Source organism: Nannospalax galili, unplaced genomic scaffold (genome assembly GCF_000622305.1).
Source record: "Nannospalax galili isolate Female #2095 unplaced genomic scaffold, S.galili_v1.0 scaffold788, whole genome shotgun sequence".
Classification (NCBI taxonomy): Eukaryota; Metazoa; Chordata; class Mammalia; order Rodentia; family Spalacidae; genus Nannospalax; species Nannospalax galili.
In genome coordinates this window covers 299,221-325,011 of record NW_008359996.1, presented here as the reverse complement: position 1 = coordinate 325,011, position 25,791 = coordinate 299,221, and the positions used below count along the sequence as shown (strand labels likewise).

At 48.2% G+C, this 25,791-nt stretch overlaps 2 protein-coding genes across 6 annotated transcripts; one reads left to right on the top strand and one right to left on the bottom strand.

The window, feature by feature from the left end:
• The first annotated feature begins 1,773 nt into the window (after positions 1-1,773).
• On the top strand, positions 1,774-8,245 carry Slc5a2 (solute carrier family 5 member 2). Of its 2 annotated transcripts, XM_008823778.1 has the most exons (14): positions 1,774-1,911; positions 2,439-2,510; positions 2,587-2,691; positions 3,498-3,662; positions 3,930-4,035; positions 4,714-4,794; positions 4,944-5,173; positions 5,491-5,626; positions 5,860-5,967; positions 6,091-6,241; positions 6,359-6,527; positions 6,601-6,816; positions 7,566-7,695; positions 7,780-8,245. In XM_008823778.1, exons 1-14 carry the CDS (start codon positions 1,786-1,788, stop codon positions 8,004-8,006), a joined length of 2,022 nt encoding a protein of 673 aa, XP_008822000.1. In that variant the 5' UTR covers positions 1,774-1,785; the 3' UTR covers positions 8,007-8,245. The 2 variants fall into 2 exon arrangements, with proteins under 2 accessions (XP_008822000.1, XP_008821999.1); XM_008823777.3 differs by having other exon boundaries at positions 7,566-8,085.
• On the bottom strand, positions 8,040-24,109 carry CUNH16orf58 (chromosome unknown C16orf58 homolog). Of its 4 annotated transcripts, none has more exons than XM_008823779.3 (13): positions 23,796-24,109; positions 23,507-23,621; positions 19,388-19,433; positions 17,666-17,698; positions 17,471-17,576; positions 15,007-15,108; positions 11,808-11,878; positions 11,544-11,728; positions 11,405-11,462; positions 9,763-9,833; positions 9,022-9,165; positions 8,845-8,922; positions 8,040-8,390 (listed from the first exon to the last, which is right to left on the bottom strand). In XM_008823779.3, exons 1-13 carry the CDS (start codon positions 24,075-24,077, stop codon positions 8,293-8,295), a joined length of 1,389 nt encoding a protein of 462 aa, XP_008822001.1. In that variant the 5' UTR covers positions 24,078-24,109; the 3' UTR covers positions 8,040-8,292. The 4 variants fall into 4 exon arrangements, with proteins under 4 accessions (XP_008822001.1, XP_029414884.1, XP_008822002.1 ...); XM_029559023.1 differs by having other exon boundaries at positions 8,378-8,502; XM_008823780.3 differs by lacking the exon at positions 17,666-17,698 and having other exon boundaries at positions 8,041-8,390; positions 23,796-24,108.
• Between the last annotated feature and the right edge of the window lie 1,682 nt (positions 24,110-25,791).

Below are 25,791 nucleotides of genomic sequence, written 5' to 3'. Positions count from 1 at the left end.
ACACATAAAATAAAAATAATAAAGGCCGGGCGTGGTGGCACACGCCTTTAATCTCAGCACTCAGGAGGCAGAGGCAGGTGGATCTCTGTGAGTTCAAGGCCAGCCTGGTCTACACAGTGAGTTCCAGGACAGCTGGGGCTACAGGGAGATCCTGTCTCAAAAAGACCAAAAAAAAAAAAAAAAAAAATTAAAAAACTTTCTGGGGTTATTCCTTAAATAATATGGTATAATGACTCTTTACCTTACATTTACTTTACATCATTTTAAGTATCATAAGTAGTCTTGAGATAAAATATATGGAGGGATGTGTGTGGGACTTGAGCATCCTTTGATTTTCACATCTGCGGGAGGTCCTAGAACCAATACCTTACAGGTCCTAGGGGATGAGTATACCTCAAATAGCAGATGAGTTTCAAGCTTCAGATTGTGGTGCAAGACTGTACAGATAGTGGTGGGGCCAAGACAGAAACTCAAGCTGGATCCTCCCCATCCACCTTTCCTGCATTCTTCAGATCCCTGAAAGAAATGTTTATTTTGGGGCTGAAGAGATGGCTCAGTGGTTAAGAGTACTGGCTGCTCTTCCAGAGGACCTGGGTTTGATACCAGCACCCACAGGGGCTAACAACCATCTGTAACTCCAGTTTCAGGGGATCTGATGCCCTCTTCTGGCTTCCATGGGCACTGCATGACACAGATGCACTTATACAAACATGCAGGCAATACACTCATGCACATAAAATAAAAATAATAAAATATTTTTTCAGAAGACGTGCTGATTTTGCTCCATCTTTTCTCCGTCTTTGTTTGGCTCTTGGATTCTTTTGCATCTTTAGGTCTGCTTTTGAAGCACTAAGGCACTCCTAAGTGCCTTAGGTGTGGTATGGTGACACATGCCTTAATCCCAGCACTTGGGAAGCAGAGGCTACAGGGAGACCCTGTCTCAATAAGACCCCCCCCAAAAAAAGAGAAAAGAAAAGTAAAAGCACCCCCATTCCAAATCTCTCTCCATGGATCAGGATTGCTCAGCAAGTGCTCTTCCAATGTGTTATTTACTATTGTATCACAGATACCATATAACAACTTAGAAAGTTTATTTTGGTTCACAGTTTCAGAGGGTTTATCCACCATGATTGGGAAGGCATGGGAGAGCAGCTTAGTTCATGGTGGTGAACTCTTCACATTGTGGACCAGGAAGCAGAGTGAAGCAGGGATTAGGGGCTGAGCATCACCTTCAAAGGCTCTTAGTAATCTATGTCTACCAGATTGGTCCTACCTCCAGAAGGTTCTACAGCCTTCCAAAACAGTGTTACTAGCTGGGTATCAGATATTCAAAACATGACACTGTGAGAGACAGTTCAGATTTACACCATAGCACCCTCATGGGGAGCTATTCTGAAAGACTTCTGAGCAAGGGACTGACACTGTCAGAGTTGGATTTGAGGATGATCATTCTGCATTAGCAGCCTGGGGGCTGGCTAAGTCAGGCATGCTAAGTTGAAGCTAGAGGGTATGTATTTTCAGGAGGTGCGTGAGGTGACTTTGAGTCTGGAACACTGGGAAGGGAATGGAGGATAAGCCTTGGAAGGAATGCTTCTAAACTTGAAAGGGCTCAGCACCCCCAGGACCAGCCTTCGGCCTTGATAAAACCTGATTCAGCTAAATAAAGCCAGAGAGGGGGGACAAGACCTGGGGGACTTGTCGGCTCACTGCCTCTGAGGTAACCATTAATCTTTCCCCTAGGGGGAATCCAGGGACTGGCCCCTTGATGGTCAGATCCTGGACAGAATGGAGGCACACACAGAGACAGGCTCTGAATTGGAGCTTGGGGACCAGAGGGTCCTAATCGACAATCCTGCTGACATCTTGGTTATTGCCGCTTATTTCCTGCTGGTCATCGGTGTTGGCTTGTGGGTGAGAAGCTGAGGGGGTTTCATAGGGACTTGTTCTGGAGCTTGGGGATACCCAAGTTTTAGGGATACCCAGAGTGGGGTGGGAGGATGCTTGGATCTTTTTGAGGGAGAAGCGTAGTGCTGGCAGGCAAGCAAGTCTAATTCCTTGTCTTCCTACTTTCTGGATTGTGCTAGCTGAGGTGGGGAGGGTGGGGGTCGGTTGATTTTCATCAAGTCAAGCATTCTAAATAAGGTCTTTGTTCCCCTGCCTACTTTATATCTACCTGAGCAGCAGCCCATATTGAAAGTCCCCAGGAAAGTCAGGCTGAATCTAGACTACTCAGACTTGAGTAGTTGCACCTAGGGTTGGGGTCTGGATTGCTCCAAATGTCTGGGAGGAGGTTGGGGGTGGGGGTACAGACAATCTGGGGAGTCTAGTGCTAGTTAATCTTCAGCCTGAAACAAGGCTGAGGAATGTGTTGAAGAGGCCAATGAAGTTCAAAGATGTGCCCCTATCCTGGAAGTCAACCTCCCACTTCTGTTTCTCAGTCTATGTGCAGAACCAACAGAGGTACAGTTGGTGGCTACTTCCTGGCAGGGCGAAGCATGGTGTGGTGGCCGGTGAGAGGGGCTGGGACATGGGATGGGAGGGGTCCTAGAAGGGCAGCCTTGCTCACCTGCATTTCTGACCATCCAGGTTGGAGCGTCTCTCTTTGCTAGCAACATTGGCAGTGGCCATTTTGTGGGCCTGGCAGGGACTGGTGCTGCAAGTGGCTTGGCGGTGGCTGGATTTGAGTGGAACGTAAGGCCTTTTTCTGAAACTCACCCATTGGGAACTCTTTGGAAAGAGTCCCTCTTGGGGAAACACTAGGCATGGGAATATGAACAACTGTAGTTGTGGGGTGGGGGGTGGGGCGCAAGGGTCACATGCCTAGCTTAGAGGCAGTAGGATAGTCACTCTCAGGGTAGAGGTAGGTCTTTCTTTATAAACTGGCATCAGCCACTGTCCTCAGTGGGCCTTGATCTATATATTCTCTCTGAAGAGGGGCAAGCAGTTCAAAGATGAAGCTCTGCTGCTCTCTGAAGCTGTGGTCTGTGAGCATTTCTTGGCTGAATTGAAGTCCTTTGCAGAAATGAGGAGACCTTTAAAGTTCTGAGACTGGGGCTCACCTGGAGGGTTTGGGAGATTAGGGATTGAGTTTAGGGCTTCTTGGAGGAGCCTCTGAACTGAGCATTTATGGATAAAAGTTTTAGGTGAGCAGCCCTGCCTGGCAAACGCTGGGGTCAATCTGAAGGGTCTGTTCACATGCTAGAGAGGGAGGAGACACCGGATTCTCTTGGGCGAGACTGACCAGGCTGATGGCTTGAAAATGCATAAACAGATCTAGTTAAGGTCTCAGGAAGATGGCAAAATTCTGTTCCTTAATGCCAGGGCCCAGGCTCATCGTTTGCTGTTGTTTTCTGGGTCTCAAGTGTGAACCTTCCCGTGACCACTTTTTTAAGAGTAGCTCATTCGCCAAGAGGACTCTCAGATCCTTTAGGGACTAGGATATGTCTGTGACAGGATGGCACACACAGTCACCCTTGACTGTCACATTGTTCCCACAGGCACTGTTTGTGGTGCTGCTACTTGGCTGGCTCTTTGCGCCTGTGTATCTGACCGCCGGTGTCATTACAATGCCACAGTACCTACGCAAGCGCTTTGGTGGGCACCGAATTCGTCTCTACTTGTCCGTGCTCTCACTTTTTCTGTACATCTTCACCAAGATCTCGGTGCGCATGTGCGGTGGGCAGTACAGGCTCCTAGAAAGGCAGGGCCACTTACCAAGGTCTTTAGAGAGCTCTGGAGGGAGTTGGGGACCAGATAAATGCACAAATCTCTATAGAGGCAGGGTCATGGGCACAGGGACCTGGGAGGATCTAGGCCATTGAAAAATGAGTGAATCTTTGCGGTATGGCTACACAGGATGGTTGCATAGGCAGGAGGTGAACCTGGATTGATGTCCTTGCCCCTGACCTATTTGCTCTTTCTACTGAAAGGTGGACATGTTCTCCGGGGCGGTATTCATTCAGCAGGCTCTGGGCTGGAACATTTATGCTTCTGTCATTGCACTCCTGGGCATCACCATGATTTATACTGTGACAGGTGACTGCACAGAGGGTGGAGGTGGGGGGGTGGTAGAGGTAGGGAGCTGGCCTGGAACATCAGCTGGGGGTTGTGGTTATGTTGGGGAGTAAGAATGTGGGATGGAGCAATTTGGAAGTGTGGTGTGGTCCAGGCAGAAGGAATTAAATCTTTGGAAATCAAATCCACTTTCTTCCCCAACGTCCCTTTGTTTTTGGATTGGAAGTTCAGATACCCAGCAATGTTGGTGGGCCTCAGAGTGAGGATTGGGGAAAAACGATTTAGCAGCTCTTGCCCTTATATGCTTGGAGAGTGGACTTGGTCAGTTTCCCAAGATCTCTGGCTACACCCAGTGCATTTCTAAGGCCCCCAAGTCATATGTAGAGTGGGTAGGGTCTTGAAGATGCAGGATGGGTTGCAACCAAGAACTGGACCTTAGAGAATCACACCCTCCTACTACTTAGATGAGAAAACAGGACGAGGAGGGGTCTATGGTGGGGATCTTGCATCACATGGATGCCTAGCCAAGAAGGCACCAGTGGAGTCTAAAACTCAGCTCTCCTTCCTGGTGTTCCAGGGCCCATCATCATTTTAATAAAATTTGTCCTCTAGAATGAGTATTTTATCAGATTCTCAAAAGGCAGCACAGGCTGGGGGTCAGGAGCTGTGCTTGACCCTACTGATTCAGATCTGTTGCAGGAGGGCTGGCAGCACTGATGTACACAGACACTGTGCAGACCTTCGTCATTCTTGCTGGGGCCTTTGTCCTCACTGGTTACGGTATGGGGCTTACCCAATGGGGACAGGCCATGGAACTCTGATGTCACAGAGCCTTTAACCTGGGAGCTAGAACCTTGCCTGTCTCTGCTATGTGGGTCCTGAGGAGGGCCTGAGTGCAGAGCCAGATCCTGACACCTTTGCTTGTACAGCTTTCCATGAGGTGGGCGGGTATTCGGGTCTCTTCGACAAATACCTGGGCGCAATGACTTCACTGACCGTGTCCGAGGATCCAGCTGTTGGCAATATCTCCAGTTCCTGCTATCAACCGAGGCCAGACTCCTATCACCTACTCCGGGACCCTGTGACAGGAGACCTGCCATGGCCTGCACTACTCCTAGGGCTCACCATTGTCTCGGGCTGGTATTGGTGTAGCGACCAGGTAAGGTTAAGGCTTGGCTTGGTGTGTGTGTTTAGAGCAGAGCCCTAAATGCCCTGTGTCAGCTGATAGGGGTGCCTGACAGCACCCTTTGGTGCTAGGTTGAAGGCAGGGCCAGGGTGGACCTGAGTCAGAACCCAGTGGTAGGATCTGAGAAATGAAGTGTACTGGTGGCTCTACAGAGCTAGAGGATGGGTACGGGGGGGGGGGGTAGGGGGTGAAGGCTGGTGTTAAGGAGCTTGGAGGGGGTTGCTGAGGACAAGGCCTGTGGGGGCAGGGTACAGTGATGACCCGCCCTATTTGAATGTTCCTTATCATAGGTCATAGTGCAGCGTTGCCTGGCTGGAAAGAACCTGACACACATCAAAGCTGGCTGCATCTTGTGTGGCTACCTGAAGCTGATGCCCATGTTCCTCATGGTCATGCCAGGCATGATCAGTCGCATTCTTTACCCAGGTAATGTCTGCATTCCCACTGGCCCCATCCAGCACATTTTTGTGCAAGGATCCAAGTGTCTTGTCTTTTCTATCTGCTACCTTTCCAAGATTGGAAATCGGGTCTCCCTGCCCTGCTTCCCACCAGGAGTCCCATCTCAACCTCTTGCTAGGATTCCCAGTTGCCACTAGGCTTTGGTGACCCCACTTCCCAGGTCACGCTCTTTCCTAGCCACCCTATGGCTTCTCTTTCAGATGAAGTGGCGTGTGTGGTGCCTGAAGTGTGTAAACGTGTATGTGGCACCGAAGTGGGCTGCTCCAACATCGCCTACCCTCGGCTCGTTGTGAAGCTCCTGCCCAATGGTGAGGGTTGGAACTTGGGTTGCTTGGGCCAAGCCTGCAGGGCCTGCCTATGGGAAGGTAACCAAGCCCTCATCACCTCAAACACTGTACTGGACCCAGCTTGACAGCTCCTGTTGGCCACAGGTCTGCGTGGACTCATGCTGGCAGTCATGCTGGCTGCCCTCATGTCCTCACTAGCATCAATCTTTAACAGCAGCAGCACACTTTTCACCATGGATATCTACACACGCCTGCGGCCTCGTGCAGGTGATGGGGAACTGCTGCTGGTTGGAAGGTGTGTCCTAGGTGCCAAACCCTGCTCTGCAAATGAACCTGGGGTGTGGGTATGGAAAATCAGCAGGGTACTATGGAAACTGGGTCCTAGGTAAAATCTGATGCTCTTCAACTGCAGGCTTTGGGTGGTATTCATTGTGGCAGTGTCAGTGGCCTGGCTCCCAGTAGTGCAGGCAGCACAGGGTGGGCAGCTCTTCGATTACATTCAGTCTGTCTCCAGCTACTTGGCACCGCCAGTGTCTGCAATCTTTGTGCTTGCACTCTTTGTGCCCCGTGTTAATGAGAAGGTAAGAAAATGTGCTTGTGAGCTCTGGGTGGGGCTTGGGCATCTTGAGGAGGCTAATGCTGTTTCCTCTGCAGGGTGCCTTCTGGGGACTGATTGGGGGCCTACTGATGGGCTTAGCACGTCTCATCCCCGAGTTCTCCTTTGGCTCGGGCAGCTGCGTGCGGCCCTCAGCATGCCCAGCGCTCTTCTGCCGGGTCCATTACCTCTATTTTGCCATTGTGCTCTTTGTCTGCTCTGGCCTCCTCACACTTGTAGTCTCCCTGTGCACCGCACCCATCCCACGGAAGCACGTAAGTGTTGGCCTCTGGGTGGGGGGCCTGGGAGAACATGGACTGTATAGCCAGAAGCCATTCCCACCCTTCAGCCAGTCTGCTTCAAGGAATGCCTGCCCATGGAGGAAGAGCCGGACTTCCACACTGAGTGTTGGTGGGAGAAGGCTGGGTGTACAATCTGAAGTTGTATTTGCAGAGCAAGCACATTTATTTAAAATTGTTTTGAAGCAGTTTGTGGGGAGGAGCGATGAAACTCCCAACACAGAATGCCTAGCAATGAGAAGATAGTCATTTTCAGAGTCTATAAACCAATTTTGTCTTGTGCCGCTGTAAGAGCCAGGTACTCTGGAGCAAGGCAGATTGGAGGGTAGAAGATAGGACAGGAGCTGGGCCAGGAGAGACAGCTGGATTCCTTAGTAGCAGGTTCACACAGCAAATGATCATAGAACACTACGTACAAGCAGGAATGTACGACCAGTCTGAAGACCTACAATTCTGGATGAAGACATAAAACTTGGGGTGGAGCACAGGAATGGGCAGGCCCAGTGACTCTAACACTCATATGAGCTTGGGGTTCAGTGTGAAGGAAAAGGCAACTCTGGAAAGAGAAGTCTGAGTGAGCTGAGCCTAGGCCAGGTGTGCAGACCAGAGGGAGGGAGGCTGGGAGGGCACCAAGGCTGGTGTGCCAGTATAGACCTAGGGTGGGACAGTGTGGACCTGGGGTGGGACAGCAGAACTCCCACTTGGTCCCTTCTCCCAATTCCCAGCTCCATCGCCTGGTTTTCAGTCTCCGGCACAGCAAGGAGGAGCGGGAGGACCTGGATGCTGATGAGTTTGAAGGCCCAACCTCTCCCCCCGTGCAGAACGGGTACCAGGAACATACAGTACAGATGGAGGGTAAGGCATGCCCAAGAAGGTGGGCTTGGGCAGCCAGGGAAGCCAACCTCCATCAAACTAATGTAGGGCCTCCATTTCTTCCAGAGCCTCAGTCCCCAGCACCTGGCCTGTTCCATCGGTGCCTGCTCTGGTTCTGTGGAATGAGCAGGGGTGGGGCAGGGAGTCCTCCACCCCCTACTGAGGAGGAGGTGGCTGCAGTAGCCAGGCAGCTGGAGGACATCAGCGAGGATCCTGTCTGGGCCCGTGTGGTCAACCTTAATGCCCTGCTCATGATGACCGTGGCCATATTCCTCTGGGGCTTTTATGCATGAAGTCAAATGAATTGGATGACATGAGCTGCAACCAGGGCATCCCTGAACCTCACAAAAAGTAGGGGTGGGGAGCTTGTAATGGATTCTGGAAAAAGGGCAGGAATGGGGCAGGCAGATACTGGTTCCCTTTCTCTCGGCCTGGTGTCCAGGCCATTGGATCGGTCATCACTTCCCACAAGGTGGTGGCCAACTGGCCCTAACAGTTGGTCTACTTAAAAATAAAGCCGTCTTGCTGACATTCTGCTGTTGCCCAAGTGTCCTGGCTCTGGGCCCTCATCTGGGCTGCTCATAAGACCTTCTTTTCTGGAGACAGGGGCCATGTGGCCCTCCACTCATCCACCTCTAGTTGGTGCTTCTCGGTCTTCCAGCCAGCAGCCTGAAGTCCTAGGGAGAGGTCACAGGATGAAGCTGGGGACTCTGAGTTGACCCAGAGGATAGGGTAAGCAGATGGGAAGGCTCAGGCTGGGTACACTCCTTCGGCACTACTTGGGTTCCTCTGTTGGGTTGTTTGTGGCAGAAAATGAGGTTAAAATCTCATTTGGTTGGAGTTAGAAATTGTACATAGCACATGGAAAAGGGGCAAAATGAAGTAAAGGCAAAATAAAAGATGATCTTTAGTAAATGTGGACCTCCCATTTCCTGAACACCAACTGGTACGTTGACTATCAACAATGACAGAGCCTCAGAGACCATGACCCCCTGTCTTGTAGACAGGGGAACTAAGACCCAGACTTATTATCAGAGAGAGAAGCTGGGTCCTTTATCTCGTAGGGTTGAGGATAGGCAGGGCCCAGGGTTGAAGACTGTAGGGGCCAGGAAGCCATGGAGCCAATGGTACCTTTCAAGAACTTTGGGAACAGTGTGTCCAACACGTGATGTGTCTCCCTGACGATGATCCAGCTCTCTTTCTTAGGACCTGGGGTGCGGTGTAGAATCAGCTCTCATATCCTCAGCAGAATAGAGTCCGTCCTTCCCCCTCCCCGCTGTGATCAGCACTAGACCATGAAACTCTTACCAGCCCGAACCTGGTTCCTCAGCTCCTCCAACTCTCCTGGAAGTGGCCCATCTTCCTGTAGGGCTCCAAGTATCAGTCCATGTGTGGCAGCCCTTAAGATAGTTTCAGGGCCTGCCATCGGCCTCAGGACCACTTTCACCTGGTCTGGAGAGGCCCAAGGGACAGACAAGATCAAGATAGAACTGCTCAAATGCCTCACCCCCATCTCTGCCTCACTCAGCCACCTCTGGCCGTTTAGGTCTGGAAGGCCTCTTTCCACTCTTCCACCTTTTAGTTCCTTCCCAGGGCTTGACCCAAACTAAAGTGCTCAGTTTCCAAGTACAATTACACAGTAGCTCCATGAAGGGGATTTTTCTTTTCATTAGTGAAAATTAATGCCTTTTAGCACACCACCACCAATCAGCAATTCCAAGGACCACCTTCTCTAAGAAAGGACTTCAGGCATAAGACAAGGTGGAAGCCAAAGGCCTACAGTCTTACTATGTAAAAAGTGCTCTTCCACAATCGCCTTATTTGATTCTCGGAAAAATACCATAGGTAATGAGGCAACTGCTGTAGCTTCATTTTATAGAGGAATAAAATGAATTTCATTGGAGCATGAAGCTATAATTTGAATGCATCAAAGTTTTAGTCTAGAGCAACCTCTAGTTCACTTGGCGGCCTCTAAACTGTCCAGGGATTGGGGGCTTGGAGTTCGAGAACTGAAGTAGACTTTAGGCTAGGAGAATGTGGTGTACTCACTTTGAGACTGGTTCCAGCAAAGGAGGTAGGGTTCTTGATGTCCCTCAACCAGCTGCTTCAGCTCAAAGACACTGATGGAGAGAAGAGCGCACTGGGTGGGGGACGTGGGCAGAGTGCCCACTTGGTCAGACATAGCTGCAACTGTCCACATGCCATTGGGCTCCTGCCCACTTCCCACCTTCTTCTTAGCCACTACCTTTGCTCTACTCTCATCCCTCCTTCCTTCCTGTATGCAGCCCCCCATTCTCCCCATGACACCCTTCATCTAGAAACATCTTTTCAAAACTATTTAGTTTCATATGTGTACACCACACATACTGACCATCTTCCTACCACCACTCTCCACCTCCCCCTTCCCACAAATCTCTCATCAAATTATTGTCTATTTGTTTTGTGGCCCACTGAAATCATGGCCTTTTTTTCGGTCTTTTTTGAGACAGGGTCTCCCTGTAGCCCCAGCTGGCCTGGAACTCACTATGTAGACCAGGCTGGCCTTGAACTCACAGAGATCTGCCTGCCTCTGCCTCCCAAGTGCTGGGATTAAAGGCGTGTGCCACCATGTCCATTTTTATGACTGTGGGTTTGGAGCTATGGGTTGGAGCATGGTGGTTTCAACAATGGGCACACACCTAAAGACAGTGATTCCTGCCTCTCCCAAACTCTCTCAATAGTCAATAGTTCAGTGGTAAAAGGTTGGATCCTGTGAGTCCCTTGTCCTTCCTCGACTGACTGTTGATAGGACCAGTCTTGTGTGGGCTCAGTGCAGGCTGAGTTAATGACTGCAACACTATAGCATGCACTGGCTAGTTTTGGTTGTCAACTTGGCACAACTGAGTTACCTGGGAAGAGGTGACCTCAAATGAGTAATTTCCTCTAGATCAAACTGGTCTGTGGCCACGTCTATGAGGGACTGTCTTGACAGAACCGATTCAGGAAGGCTCTGTCTACTGTGGGTGCCACCATCCCTAGGCAAGTGAGCCTAGGCTGTATAAGAAAGCTAGCTGAGCACAAGTCAGAAAGTCATGGTGTTCTGTCACCATTTCTGCTTGAGTTCCTGTCCTGACTTCCCTCAATGATGGGCTGTGATCCGAGGTACAAGTCAAACAAATCCTTTCTTTCCCAAGTTGCTTTTGGTCACGGTGTCTATCACAGCAACAAAAACAAACTAGAACATATCAAGTGTAGAGAATGGCATTTCTGTAGCCCTTTACCCGCTCTCCAGCTTTTACAAATGTCTTGTTCCCTCTTCCATAATGCTCCCCAAGCCTCAGAAGGGGTGGTGTGACTTCTCTAGGGCTTGTTCCACATCCATCACTTATTCTGTGCATCTTGGGCAACCATGAGTCTATGCATTCGCTGCCATTTATTGTAAGGAGAGGCTTCTGATTAAGGCTGGTGCCTGCTCTAGTCTTTGGGTATATGCATAGATATTTAGGAGGCAGTTTGCTGCTAAAACACATCTACTCTGTTCTGTATCTTATTTCCCTGAAGAACTCAGGCTCATGTCTGAGGCCGGACAGTGGGAGTAAGAAACACAGACAAGATGGTGAGACCTGATTAGAGGAAGTTGGTGTGTAACTAAAAAGGAGCACGTGGGAAGTGTGTGAGGCAGCAGTGGAGTAGGGGGTCCTGGGCCACTCACCTGGACACCAAGTGGTGTAAGGGGACACCCAGCGACAGAGACAGGGATGGCCAGAAACCTGTAGGAAGCTGGAGTCAGGATGCTCAGTCATAGGGGGAAACTGGGAGACATGGGGCATGAGACCAAGGGGTTGGGTCACCTATCCACAGTGGCTCCATCTGATTGGCTGCAGCAGGCTCGAGTATCTCTCCTCTATGAAGGAAGTGCTTCAGGACCAGCCGGAGCCGGATTTCGTTTAAGGTCTCCAGGACAAGAGCCCGGACTGCCCGGTAGTTGGCGTAGATGTGGATGGCAGTGAGGAGGGAGAAACATCCGAGGCTGAGGCTGAGGTAAGAGAGTGAGGTAGCCACCAGAGGAGAGGCCCTGGCAGGGCATCTCTACCCCAGCCTCACTTCTGGCTTACCTTGGGCAATCTGACACCAGAGGAAGCATCAAAAGGCTGACCAGGAGCCCAGCTAGGTTCACCAGGGTCTCCTAGAAAATGGCAGAGAGGTTGAGAGTTAGAGGGCTCCTTTCCAGAAGGAATAGCCTCAAGTGCTTTTTACCACAGTCCTCACTGCTTCAGAACTGCCTGGGGCTCCCTATTCTGATGGGAAGGCCAAGGGCATTTTTATGGTTTTAGTGAACGAGCTTACCCTTGGGACACATCTTTTGTTTTATTTGAGTAGTCCCACAGTTGGGCACTCCTGACTGTGCAGGGAACTGGTTTTCTACAGTGTGTTAAAGAAGTGAGTCCCTCTCATCCCTTGGTATGCAATATTGGCAAATAAGTTTGCAGAGGGGTCATGGAACCTCTTAGGTAAGCAAGGAACAGGCCCCGAACTTCTTTGCTAGTGAATCAATGTAATCTAGTAGCCAGAATGAAGACACTCCAGGGGAAAAGACCTTTGGATGACTGCCCCAATGCATCATAAAGGAAGAAAATGAACTGGGGCCCCCAACTATTAGGGTTCCAGGGAGAGCTGGTCCTAGCACAGAGGGGCCCTGAAGCTCCAGAGCTCTTCCTTCTCCCAGCTCTCCTTGCAAAAAGTGGGCTGAGGGGATAAAGGCTGTACACGAGGCAGTGAACTGGGGATCCAGTCTTAGGGGTGCAGGGGTAAAAAGGACTTCTGTTTTGGGAGCCCGAGAAAGTCCATTCCAGTAGTCAGTACAGTAGCAGCAAAGAGTGCCAGCATGTGTCAGAGGAGGAACTGGAAAATACTAAATCAGGATTGACATGTGAGGAAGGCTGATGGCCTTTCTTTACTCTGGCATATAGTGAACACAGCATAGGCAGAAAAAAGTCCGAGAAATACTGGGGGGAAATGGGGGCATAAAAACCCCAACAAACCACACACACATGGCTTGGCAGGATGCTTTTTAGGCTCTTTCCTCAAGTTCACCAGCCCTTTTCCATTCTTGAAAGTGCCTTTCCCTTTCTTAATAAGCTATTTCTATCCCATGCCTAACTTTTAGGCATGACTCTTTTTCTCCTTTTCTCTTCCTGGAAGCTGCCAGGATTTTCACTGATCTCAGCTATGTTTTCCTCTTAAACACTAATTATCCTTGAGCTTCTTTCTGAGTCTGTTGCTAAATTCTTTTATTGGTGAGACCAATGACCCCAAAAGGGAACTTCAGTTTCCCTGGAAATGTAACCAGGAAGGGATTACAAGGACTCCAAGGAGTACAATGTCTCAGGTAAGTTCCTTTCAAGCCCCAGCTACCTTTGTGTAAGATTCCCTTTGAAAGCTAGGCATGGTGGCACACTCCTTTCCCTTTAATCCCAGCACTCGGGAGGCAGAGATCTCTGTGAGTTCAAGGCCAGCTTGGTCTACAAAGCGAGTTCCAGGTCGGCTGGGGCTACAGGGAGACCCTGTCTCAAAAAGATCAAAAAAAAAAAAAAAAAAGATTCCCTTTGAAGCATTCAGGCTTTATCTTTGGGTAAGTTTTTGAGTCTTGGTTCCACCAACCAAAGTAACTCTGGACTTGAGAAGCACATGCCGCTGATGATTCCAGGCAATTTGTGGCCCTTCACTCTCTGCTGGCAGGAAATGGTCCTTATGACCAAGATAAAGCTGGATTCCTATTGATTAGCCTTTCTTAAACTATTTCTTTTTAAAAAATATTTTTTACTTACTATTTATTAATTTTAGTGTATGAGTGTGTTGGCCTACAAGTATGTAAGTGCACCTGTGTCATGCAATGACCTTGGAGGTCAGAAGAGGGTGTCAGAGCCCCTGGAACTGGGGTTACAAATGGCTGTTAGCTGCCACATGGGTGCTAGTATTTGAACCCGGGTCCTCTGCAAGAGCAGCCAGTGCTCTTAACCACTAACCTACCTCTTCAGTCCCTAAACTATTTCTATTCCATGCCTAACTTAAAAGGCATGTTATTTCTCTATCTTCTCCTGGTGGCAGCCAGGATTTTCACCTAACCTATATTTTTCTCTTCAACTCTATTATTCTCAAGCTTCCTACTGAGTCTGTTTTTAAATTATTTTACTAATGAGACCAAGAACCCCAAAAGAGAACCTCAGTTTCTCCAGTAACAAGCAGGAAGCAATGGCCCATACTGCCCTTGTGATACATTAGTGCCTCAGGAAGGAAGCTCTGGAGAAACATAGCTTGGGGCCTGGGGGAGCCCTGGGAGCCAGGGGGGGCCAACACGAAGCCTGGAGATACTAGGGAGAAGGGTCTGGATTTTACTTACTTTATTTAGTTCAACCTTTTTCTGAGAGGAGGGACTTGCCCAAGGGCAACGAGGTGGACTCTGGACCTTTCTGTTTTATTTCCTATCTGTAAAATGGCTACAATGAATACTGCATGATAGCATGCTAAGGACTGAACACGCTAAGGACTGAATGAATGCGCTCAAGGAAAGGAAATACTTGGTATGTGATTAATGCTTTATGAAAATTAAATGAATTAAATTATTTCATTAATATTAATTATTACTGAGCAAAACAATGTCAGAGGCAGGTATATCGGACTGGCTAGAACAGAGGTTTCTAAACTACTTCAGTGTCAACAACAAAGAATAAATAAAAAAAAACGGCATTTCTGAGACCTTTACCAGGCCTTACTTCCCTCATCTGTGAAATAGGATCTATATAGCAGTGTCTACTTTACAGGCTGCTATGAGTTCATGTAAAGCACTTAGCATAGGCTTTGGGAGAAATCTAATACCAGTAGAATTCAGTATTAGGGCTGTCCCTACCAGCCCCATCCTGCTCTAGGCTCCCTCAGGTGGGAGGGGGCGGGGCCAGAAGGGCCTGCCAAACTGTTAAGTAGAGGCCTCTGGCTGGTGATCCTAGCAACCCCACATGCTGAGAACCTGGACTTGCCAACTTGATCAGGATATTCATCTCCCAGATCAGGGCTATGGCCTACAGAGGACAAGGGTAACTACTCCTGGCCACATAGGCAGTGGGCAGGGGCTGAGATCAGCTTGGACTTGTCACTGGAGCTATGCCCTCAGAACAGGGAGCACTTAGATTTCTTCCTGTATGTTCTCCACCCACCTCCTTCCCTGGGATACTCAAGGGTACTTTCTGTACTCCCAAACCATGGCCTGGCCTGGCCTCTTCCCTGCCCCACCCTGTTCCCCAGGTGCTAGCTGCTTACCTGGCTGCTGTCCTTGGCTGACACATCAGCCATGTTGTTTCTGCGGGCCTGGTGCATGGTCAGTGCAGCTCGAGTGGCCCCACCAGCCACACTCACAATGCACTGGGTGGGGATAAAGAGAAGAGTGTGGTCAGAGGAGCCATGTGCTGTGGCAGCACAGACCCATCTGTGGGTGAGCCCAGGAAATGACTCACACCAGCCTGAGAAAACAAGGGCTCTGGCGACCCTTACAACAACTTGAATCCTGTCCTCGGTTTCTAGTTCTCACCCTCAAGTCTTAGGCATGTTTTGTATCTTGTTCCAGGAGAAAACCAAAGTCTTGCCTGCCACCATCACCTTGTGGATTTGGCTGTAGGGAAATTAAATTTCCTTCCCCAAGGTGGAGGCCCAAAGATCCTCTTCCCCTTTGTCAGGGTCATGCTATGTCATCTACATTGCCCTTGAACTTGAGATCTCCCTACCTGTCTACTAGTACTAGAATTACAGGTGTATGTCACATCCTTAGCTGTGCAGAGATCTTTCTTAACCTATAACCTCCCATCCTCCCTTTCCTACTTTGGCTACAATTTCTCCCTTACAGAATGAGGCCCAGCCTGGCCTCCAATTTGGTGTTTACATTCTACCTGCCTATAACACCTTCCTCCTTCCTGTTCCAGTTTAGCCCCATTTGACTGTTTCAGGCCAATTCAGTTTACTCAAGTGGCCCTGACTTCCCCAGGCCCCTGTGGTCTTTAGATAGCAAAGCCCACTGACTACAGTCACTGATTATCTTTGTTCATCCTGTATTTATCAAGCCTCCTTCAGTTGACAGACACGGAGTAATATGCTATGATAAAAGTTAGACATATCCTTGTTCTCATGAAACTTATGGAGAAACAGTTACAAAGGTAGAGGAACTAGTCTGTTCAAAGCAAAAGAAAAGTGGCACAAAATGAGGCAGGAAGGACTGGCAGGAGACGGTGGTCTGGTTTAAGTGGTGCCCTGGAAGCCTTACTAAGGCTTTACGCTAGACAAGCAATGAGCCAGGGAAGTGACCTAACTTGTTTTCTACTTTTAAGATTTCATATACTTGTGTGTGTATGTGTGTGTTTATGTATGTACACACGTCACGACGCAAACATGGAGGCTAGAGGACAACTTGTTGGGGCTGGCTTTTTTCTTCCACCATATAGGTCCCTGGGGATGGAACTCAGGTTGTCAGGCTGGGCAGCAGATGCTTTTACCTGCTGAGTCATCTCACCAGCCCATGGATTTGCACTTTGACAAGATTATCGAACTGTTTTGAAGACTAAGGAAGGATGAGAAGGCAGCAGACTACCCAGGAGGTAGCTGCTTCTTCAGCAAGGTGCTGGCAAGGAGATGGGAGCAAATGGAGGAGTTAGGAGGGAAACTCCACAGAACTGAGTGGAGGTTTAGCTGAGGATGACACTGGTGGGGAGGCATGGATGACAGCCACCTTCTGGCTCATGTAGCTGTGGATGGAGTGCTGGTCACTGAGGTTTAAATTCTGGAGAGGGATCTTAAAGGGAAAGTTCATGTGTTGTTATAGTCCAATATTCGGTAAAGAATCCAAGGCCTCAACAGGAAAGGTTAGTGCAGAATTTGAAACACATGCCCAAAGTTACAATCCTTAATCCACAGCCACAGCAGTGGTTTCTCTTGGGGGTTTCTTACCTTGGTGATGACAGTGGGGTGAAGGATGAGATCCTCACAGTATTTATTGCTTGTCCTTGGACAAAAAGATCTGCTGTACCCCAAATATCAGAAGTGCCTTGTAGTACTACTTGAATGTCATGTTAAATGGATGGCCTTTGAGATGGGTCTGGTACTGAGTCTTGGGGCTTTATTGTGTTCTAGGTACCTTACTCTGGTAGGTTCTTTCCTGACAGATAGTCCTCTGTTTTCTCACCTGGATGAGGCCAATGTGAAGGAGCTGTGAGGGCAACTGAACACCATGGCAGAGAGCGAGCTTGCATTTGCCTCACTGGCCCTTTGGTCTCACTGTCTGATCTGTGCTGTTGAATTGTAGCACTGACTTCTGCAATTTCAAAGGTCTAGAATACCTACCCCGCACCTTAACTCCTTCTCAGTCTTCAGGACTCAGCCTCAGATAAGGCCTTCTTACATCTCCAGACCATTTTCCATCTGGGAAGCATGGAGCTATAATTCCATAAATATTTGTGTAACTGTGTAATGGGAGAGGCTGGGTTTTGTGCCACACATGCAGTAGGCACTGAAGAGATCACTAGTCCAGTGTTCTGAACACTGTCCTGGATTGGCTAGCTGAGGCACTAAGAACTGTCTGGCCAAAGGAGGACCAGAAAACCTGGCTGGGTCTCTGTAGGAACATATGAACTTTTCCCTTTTTTTTTAAGAAGTGCCTTTACCACAGGCCCCAGATAAGCTATGTACAACATCACTAAGGAAGGTATCTCTGGTACAGGGGTACCCCAGAGAAGGGTACCTTGGCCAGGTTGCTGATACTGACAGTCATGGTGAAACAGAGTGGGCATATGGGAGCCATAATCTCGAGGAACATAGCTATATCATTGAGGATGTCAGCAAAGAGCCTGGGGGAAGGATCAGAGGTTAGAGATCAGATACAAGAGATCTTTATAACAGGAGACTTTCCCTTCCCTCTCTCCCATCCCCTCCTCACCTCCACTGCTTTGCATTACAGTCCAGTTTGCTCCTGTTGGGGATAAGAGGCTGTTGAAATTTAGAAAAATCATGCTATAGGCTAGGAGATGGGGTGTCCTAGTCCATGCTGAGGTCTAAGGGGCTCGGGAATGGTGAGGGCTAAAGGGCTTGGGAAACACATTCCTTTAGCTAGACATCTGTGATGATGTCACTGTTAGATCACAGACCCTCTGGCTGCCCCTCTTTCTCCCCTATCTCTCTGGAACAGAGCTGATAAGAAATCATGCTGTGGCCTTGAAGCCCTTCCTCTTGCAGCTGCAAGGTAAGTTTAGGGTCCTATCTAGTGCCTGTCTCCCTGCCCCTTGGCAAATACACTAGGTCGAACTTGGTTATGTGGTATGAAACTTGCCCTGACTCCTCTGAAACTCTGTAAGTCAGAAATCTTTTGGGGGTGGGTTTCAAGGCTTTTCCTTCAGGCCCCTCATCATGCTGTATGTGGTGGTTATGGCTCCGAAGAAGCTTTTCTCCAGGTTTTGAAGGGAAGGCTCTCCCTTCAAGGATCCATCATGCTGTCCTGTGGTAGAAGTTCTATCCTTCCTACAATGGTCTCCTCCTTCATGGCCCCTGTGGTCATGAGGGTCTCTTCCCTAATAAAGCCCTTCTGAAGGGTAATTCTCTATCAGTCTCTTTCCTGAACCCGCCCTCTGACCTGCATTTTGTTCTAACAGTCATTAGCTGGGAGGGCCTTCAGGGATCACTGGTTATTTCCCTGTTCCTGGTTCCATGACTTACCAAGGAAAAAGCCCAACTGTTTACTGGCTGCTCTCTTACTCTCTGGGCACCCTTTGAAGGGGGTTATTCCTGGCTCCTCCCTTCTCCTTGTCTTCCTGCTTCATCAGGGGCATTCAGCACAAAGCCCATGTACTGGGGATTGTTTAACATTAAATCTAGTATGACTGTGCAGGTTTCAGATAACTATTCCAGATTCTCTCGGATCACAGGGACAATGAGTCGGCATGCGCAGGAGACCAAGGCACAAAGCTCCAGTACTCAGGCTTTGGACAGTTCTGTTACATAGCACTGTGGACAGCTACCTTTTCTGGCCCCATTCCAGAAAATTACTGTCTGGCCCATGCAGGAACACCTGGAGGCCATTCCTCTAAGACTTTAGTGTTCAGAGATGCTGCAGCTCTCAGCCCAGCTCTGATTTTGCATCATTAGCTCTGAATCTTAATGTGAAATCTCCCAGAGGGAAAGGGAGCCCCTCTGTATGGGATGATCACACACATACAGGGGAGCTGAACATATGGGCACTTCACCAGTTAACTAGCTTGATCCCATGGAAAGAATACAGGCTTCAGATTTTAATCCACCTCAGAAATTACAGGTTGAGTGGTTTGCGAAATAATTTCTTCTTCTAGGCACATTTTACATCTTTAAAGTCTCTCTCTTCCTCTTCCTCGTTTTTATTTTTGTTTTTTCCACGCACATGTTGCCTTGCACATGTTAGGAAGTGTTTCACCTTTGAGCTATATTTCTTGCCTTACACCCCTAAAATGTGCACATTCACTCCTACTCTTCAAGCTTATGAGGATTAGAGACAAATGGGGCACATGTTAAACACTTTGCATGGATTTTCATTAAACCTTCCCTAACAATTACAGAATAATATTATTACTATGGCTACTAATGCCATGCGGAAATGCTGCCAGAAGTGAACTGACTAGGAAGAGAAACTCACCCTTTCCACCAGGCAAAGATGATGCGGCCCATCATACCCGTTGAATCTGGGGATGAGAAGAAGCCATTGGTAAGGCAAAGAAGAAACTCAGGAGCTGCAGGGCCAGGCAGACCTGGGCACTGAACTGGCTGACTCACCCTAGGCCATGCTGCTCTTAGGAGCACATCTAGAAAAATTCTAGACAGGTTTAACACTGTGGGCTAGGACAGGGTCAGAAGTGTGTGGACTTTCAGTATGTACTCAAGAGAACTATGTGCCCATTTACACAGAGTAGATTAAATATTCTTTGCAACAGTGTTAGCCAAGCACTCTGAGACTATATCCTTAGTCTGCAACATTGTTAATAAGAGGAAAAAAACCTGGAGAGAATGCAAATTAGAGGATCCATAATCCTGGTATATCTACACAGTGGCATATTAGACAATAGTGAAAACCCATAAACCAACTACTCACATGGACACAGATAAATACTAGTTATAATCTTGTATGAAAGGTTAATTCATGGAAATGACACATAGCACAACATGCTTTTCAGAAAGTTCTAAAACTGTAGTGTTTAGGAAAATGTATCTATTTGGTACAACTATTCAAAAACTTAAATTTGTCTAAGGCTGTTTCTCCAACAAAATAATAGAATTGAATGGTTTGCAAAAGGTAAAACAGTTACTGTCTGGCCCTTTACAGAAAAAAATGGCTAATTAACTGGACTGAGATAGCATCCATTATGTCAGCAGGAGGATCACAAGGAAGGAATGTTTTAGAATCAGACAACTGGGCAGGACTCACAGGTGGGCACTGGAAAGGGTGGACGGACCCAGTGAGGACTATCTTGTTTGACTGTGAGGTAGAGAATGCAGAGAAGAAACTAGGGTTTAAGAACAGGCTGGGAACTTCTACCACACAGAAATGTAGGCAAACCCTCCCCTTCTCCACTAACAGTCTCTATTCATGGTGAGGTTTTCTGCTAGATAGGAGCTTAGTCTTGGATGGGAGACTGTAAGAGCTCTGGGACACTGAAGTACTTTCATCTTTCACAATCATCCTGTAAGACCAGGAGGGAGCAACCAAAGCTCAGAGAAGACATATGAACACAACTGGGGCATTTTACAAGAACAATTGTATTTACAGTTTTTCTGGAAAAGATACATAAGTGTGACACTGCCCTATCCAGGCTACTCTACTTCTCCATTTCTATCTCCTGCCTTGGACTTGGAACACCCATCGACTCGACTCTACAGGCATCCTCCTGCCCATAACTCACCTTAACTTCCTCCTTAAGTACATTACATTATAAACGAAATCTTCTTGTTTTGGATCGATTTGTGACTCCCTATTACTTGAAAGTCAGTACTCTCCACAAGAATAGGAAACTTAATTCTCACTTTCGCTCATTTGCCTTACAATGAGCAGAAGATCTAGAAACTTCCTACTCTTACTAATGAACTAGTAATCAGCTTTTCAAAATTCTATTTGGCTGTACTGTAAACTCCCTGGTAAAAGAATGGCAGTTAAGAATGGGACACAAAGAGGATGGAGAGATGGTCAGCAGTTAAGAGCACTGGCTGCTCTCTTCCAGAGGACCTGGGTTTGGTTCCCAGCACCCACATGGCAGCTAATGACTGTCTGTATCTCCAGTTCCAGGGGATCCAACATCCTCTTCTGAATTCTGTGGCCCCTGCAGGCATGCTCAAATATGCAGGCCAAACACGCATACAAATAAAAAATAAAAAGAATGGGGCACAAAGCCGGGGATGTTGGCATACCCCTTTAATTCCAGCATTCTGGATGTAGAGGCAGGTGTATCTCTGCGGGATTGAGGCCAGCCTGGTCTACACAGCAAGTTCCTGGCCAGTCAGGACTACATAGTGAGACCCTATGTAGTCTCACTTAAAAAAAAAAAAGAGATACGAGTTGGTTGGCTTGAGTCTAAATCCTGGCCCTAAATGACCTTAGCCAAGTGCTTGGAGTTTCTCTATCTGGAAAATAATGCCGTCTGACTGGCAACTGTAGGGATTAACACACACATTACATGTATAAGAAGACAAAATGTCCAGCTGCTGAAATATCAGCTGCTAACAGTATTGTCGGTCATGACAATTAAATCATTCCAATAGAGGTACGTAACTGAAAATGAACACATCAACAAATTTCAAAGCCAGGAGTGGTGGTACATGGCTGAAATCCCAGGGAAAGGCAAGAGGCTCTCAAGGATACCTTCAGCAATATGAGAAGTTCCAGGCCAGCCTGGGCTACAGAAGATCTTGTGTCAGAAAACAAAACAAGCCACAACAAAAAAACTCCAAAGGCACTATGTGGTGCTTTGCATACAATCATCTCCTTTGATGGAAACAAGCTTGTAAAATCCTTTCTGATTAAGAGGACTTCTTTGTGGGCTGGAGAGATGGCTCAGTGGTTAAGAGCACTGGCTGTTCTTCCAGAGGACCTGGGTTCGAATCTCAGCGATCACATGGTGGCTAATAACCATCCAACCGTCCGTAACTCCAGTTCCAGGGGATCCGACACCCTCTTCTGACCTCTGTGGGCATTGCACAACATGGGGGCATTTATACACATGCAGGCAATACACGCATATGCATAAAATAAAATTAATAAACAAAATATTAAAGAAGAGGGTGTCTTTGAACACCAGTCACAAGTTCTAAAGTGCATAATTTTCATATCTTAAAATGGTCTTAGCGAGGCTGAAGAGATGGCTCAGCGGTTAAGAATACTGGCTCTTCTTGCAGAAGACCTGGATTCAAATCCCAGTACCCACATGGCAGTTAACAACTGTCCATAACTCCAGTTCCAGGGGATCCGACAGCCTCTTCTGTCCTCTGTGGGCACTGCATGACATGGGTGCATTTACCTACATGCAGGCAATACACGCATACCCATAAAAATAATAAATAAAAAATTATAAAAAAATGGTCTTAGCTTATCTTAAACCTGTCTGAACAGAGCTCACACACCACACACACACACACACACACACACACACACACACACACAAAAGCTGGTGACAGAAGTGGGGCGCTTAGAAATGACACTAAAGCATCACTTACTGACCCAGACTCTAACTGCATTTTTAAACTTGGGTAGCAGGGGAGGCAATGGAGATGATCAAGCTAAGCATAGTATGGGCACTTCTATTTCTTTGCCTATAAGATGGGGATAATAGCAATAGCTGCCTAAGGCTACGATGAAGACTGGTAAATATAAGCCTGCTGTATAACAAGCAATTGGCATGAATTATCACCGCCATCAGGACAAGAAGCCATACCTACTTCTGCTCTTACATGCACTTTCCTGAGGTGACTCGCAGCTAAACGGTTTGCTTATTTCTCACAGTAAGGACACAAGCAGAAGCCTCCTGATCTCCAAAAGGCCCAGGGACACTCAGCAGTGTTGTTCCAGGCAGATGCAAGGAGAGAATATGCATCCCCCTAGGTTTTAAATATCCATTGGGAACAGTAGTGAAAGACGAAGGCCAGCAGTTCCACATGTCGGACAAGTGGCAGTTCTGTTTTCTCCTCTCGTTCACTCTCTAGGTAGCACGGTGGGTATCCAATATCTTTTTTTTATCTTGGTGATTTTTCAAAAGGCTGTACACTCTCAGTATATAGTCACTATAGTTATTACTGACAGCATCATCAAATACTTCAGAAGACTCAGAATACCTTTCATTATTTCCAGAACCTCACCTATTTAGGACCAGCTACCTCCCTTTTTCCCATTAGAACTATCCAATTTTCACCATTCGGAGAAGCTGGCAGTTTTAAGCAATGTTGCATTTCTATGCAACTCTGCATAGAGTAGGATTGGAGGGAAGGGACAATTAATTTAGGGATTAGGGACCCAGATGGAATTTGCATGGGGAACAAGTAAGTACATCTTTTAGGCTGGTTCACAGACGACGGTATTTCAGAAACTGTTCCGGACATCTGGAACATCTGGTCCTGTGTACTACCTAAGGAGAGAGCAACCCATAACCCTATACACACCAGGAGCCACTGTAGGCCGCCAGAAAACTGTTAACAGGCAGAAAGCAAGGGCTAGGCTTTGAAGTGGAGGAAAAAGAAGCCCGAGGGCAAGGTTGAGATGAAAAGCCCAGCTCACCTTTCAAGAGCCAGGTGGCTGTGGCAGCTGAAACAGAAGCGTTGGCATTGCCCACCCCTAATCCCAGCAAGACCGCATGGGTGGCCAGGGAGCCGGAGAGGCTGGAAGCAAAGGCCTGCAGGAAAATAAAGAGCTGTGGGTAGTGGTGGTGGTGGGCAGGGCCCGGATACTATCGCCAGCCCTCACTGGTGTGACCTGGGCCGCAGCTTTCCGTCTGCGAAGGCAGAGCCTGGAGTGGTCTGCCCCTGGCTGAACCCACGGGCCGCCCCTGCCCCGGGGCCTGGCTGACCTGCACCGAATCCCACAGCTGGTAGGGCAGATAATCCGGGCTGACGCTGTCCGGGAAGCCCTGCGGCAGGAACACCGCCAGCAGGCCGGAGAGAGCCTGCAGGGCGCTACCCCTCCTGCCGCCCGCCGCTGGAGCTCCCGTGGGGACTTCCCCGGAGAGCGCCCAGCGGCGCCAGGTGCCCCCCTCCCACTTCAGGCTCCCGTCGGGGGCAGCGCGGCAGCTGCGCACGGATCCGGAGCCGAACCGCTCGGAGCACAGCTCAGCGCCTGGCCCGCCAACCATCTCCGCGGTCTGTGATTCCAACAAACCAATTTCTGCTTGACTACGGCGGCTGCAGAGGGGCAATAATCTTCCTTCGCGAAAGACTTGGCTGACCTCCGGAGCCCCTTTACGGGCTTGGAAGCCAGACCTCTGCTTCCTCTGCCCCGCCCCCTCCCCCGCACCTGCCTGAACCGGGCCTAGTCTTCCTCCGCATACCCCTAGGTGGTAGCTGGACCTTAGGAGCAATGGTGGCCCTTTGGTTCTGAATCCTTAAATCTGACAATTTCAGTAATCTGGACAGGGAAAGATTGGTTTCCTAGGAAACAGTTGTATTTTGAGACTACTCAGCTATGTAAGTGTTAAGGTTCAGATAGCCCTGCCCCCTCAGCAACAGGATCCCAAGGACTTCTCATGCTCCTGAGAAAAGGGAACCTAGCTGATAAGCACCTTGGTCTTTGAAGTCAAGAGAAGCAGATTTTTCTCCACTGTTTGGCCAACATAGCAGGCTTCCCCTTTGATCTCCAAAGAGGACAGGTTTTAACAGTCCTGCTCTCCCACTCCCCGCCACCCCAACTTTAAAAAAATACATCTTCCTGTCTTCTGCAGGAAGCAGAAGCCTCCTTTTTAAAAGACCCCAGCTCAAGACATTTTCCGTGCCCAGAAGGGAATCTGCCCCATGTGTTCCTTTGCTAATAAACCCTATTTTGATAGAGTTTTAGCTGTGCCTCGGTGCCTCATCATCCATTCGCTGGTTCTCCACCAACTTTTTACATATCAGATGGTGCCATTGCTCTGTATCCTTCTGCTCTCTCTCCCCCTCCCATACTAAAGCTTTCTGCTCCCTGCTGTGTGCCTTGCCTGCCAGCCTGCCACATGTCTGACCTCCCATGCATGCTTTAAACCTGCATGACCCCAAGGCTTTTTTTTTCCTTCCTGTTATTCACCCCCTCCAGGCAGCTGCCAAGAGCCAAGATTGCCAGCTCGCCTGCCCTGGAAATATTTTTCTTTAACATTCTAATTAAATGATAAGTTTCCAGCTGGGCCCATTCTTAAATTCTCTTATAAATTTGGTTAAAAACCGTTTAGGGGACCCCCTTCTCCCCATTTTGACCCAATTAGCCTAAACCTGCTGGACAACTTTGCTAAACATTTAAATAATTTCAGACGACTTGCCCCATTGACAAAGAACAAACGTTTTAAAAGCCTTTTTTTCTCCTACACTTTTTCTCAGGCAAAGGGCCTCAAACTTTGATCATAGGCCCTCTTGGGCATCAAACAACTGGTACTCAGGCGCCTACTTTTCTAGCTAGACCTAACCATTTTAAATTTCACTATACATAAAAGGTCACAGGTACTGCTCAGGCGAGCCACATGCTTTCAGACCAACAAACACTGATTTATGTGCCCTATTCCTTCTGCTGCCTCATGAGTTTCTTTTCCAGCATAGCTGTGTCTACAAACTAAGATCCTGACAACTTGGCTTTGCATTCACAGCTACAATGCTTGGTGAGAAGCATGGATTCCTTTAATTTGCTTTTCTATTTGGGTCACATATACATACATATCTGAGGGTACTTTCTTCTTCAATATCAAGCCTAATCTACTGGTACCAGGGGTGCCTAGGATTCTCTTGCAATTTATGTTTTTGTTTCTTGATGATGTTATATAATAAACAATTCATTTTTAGTTTAAACTAAGGTAATAATGCCAAATCTACACAATGACAGTTTAAATT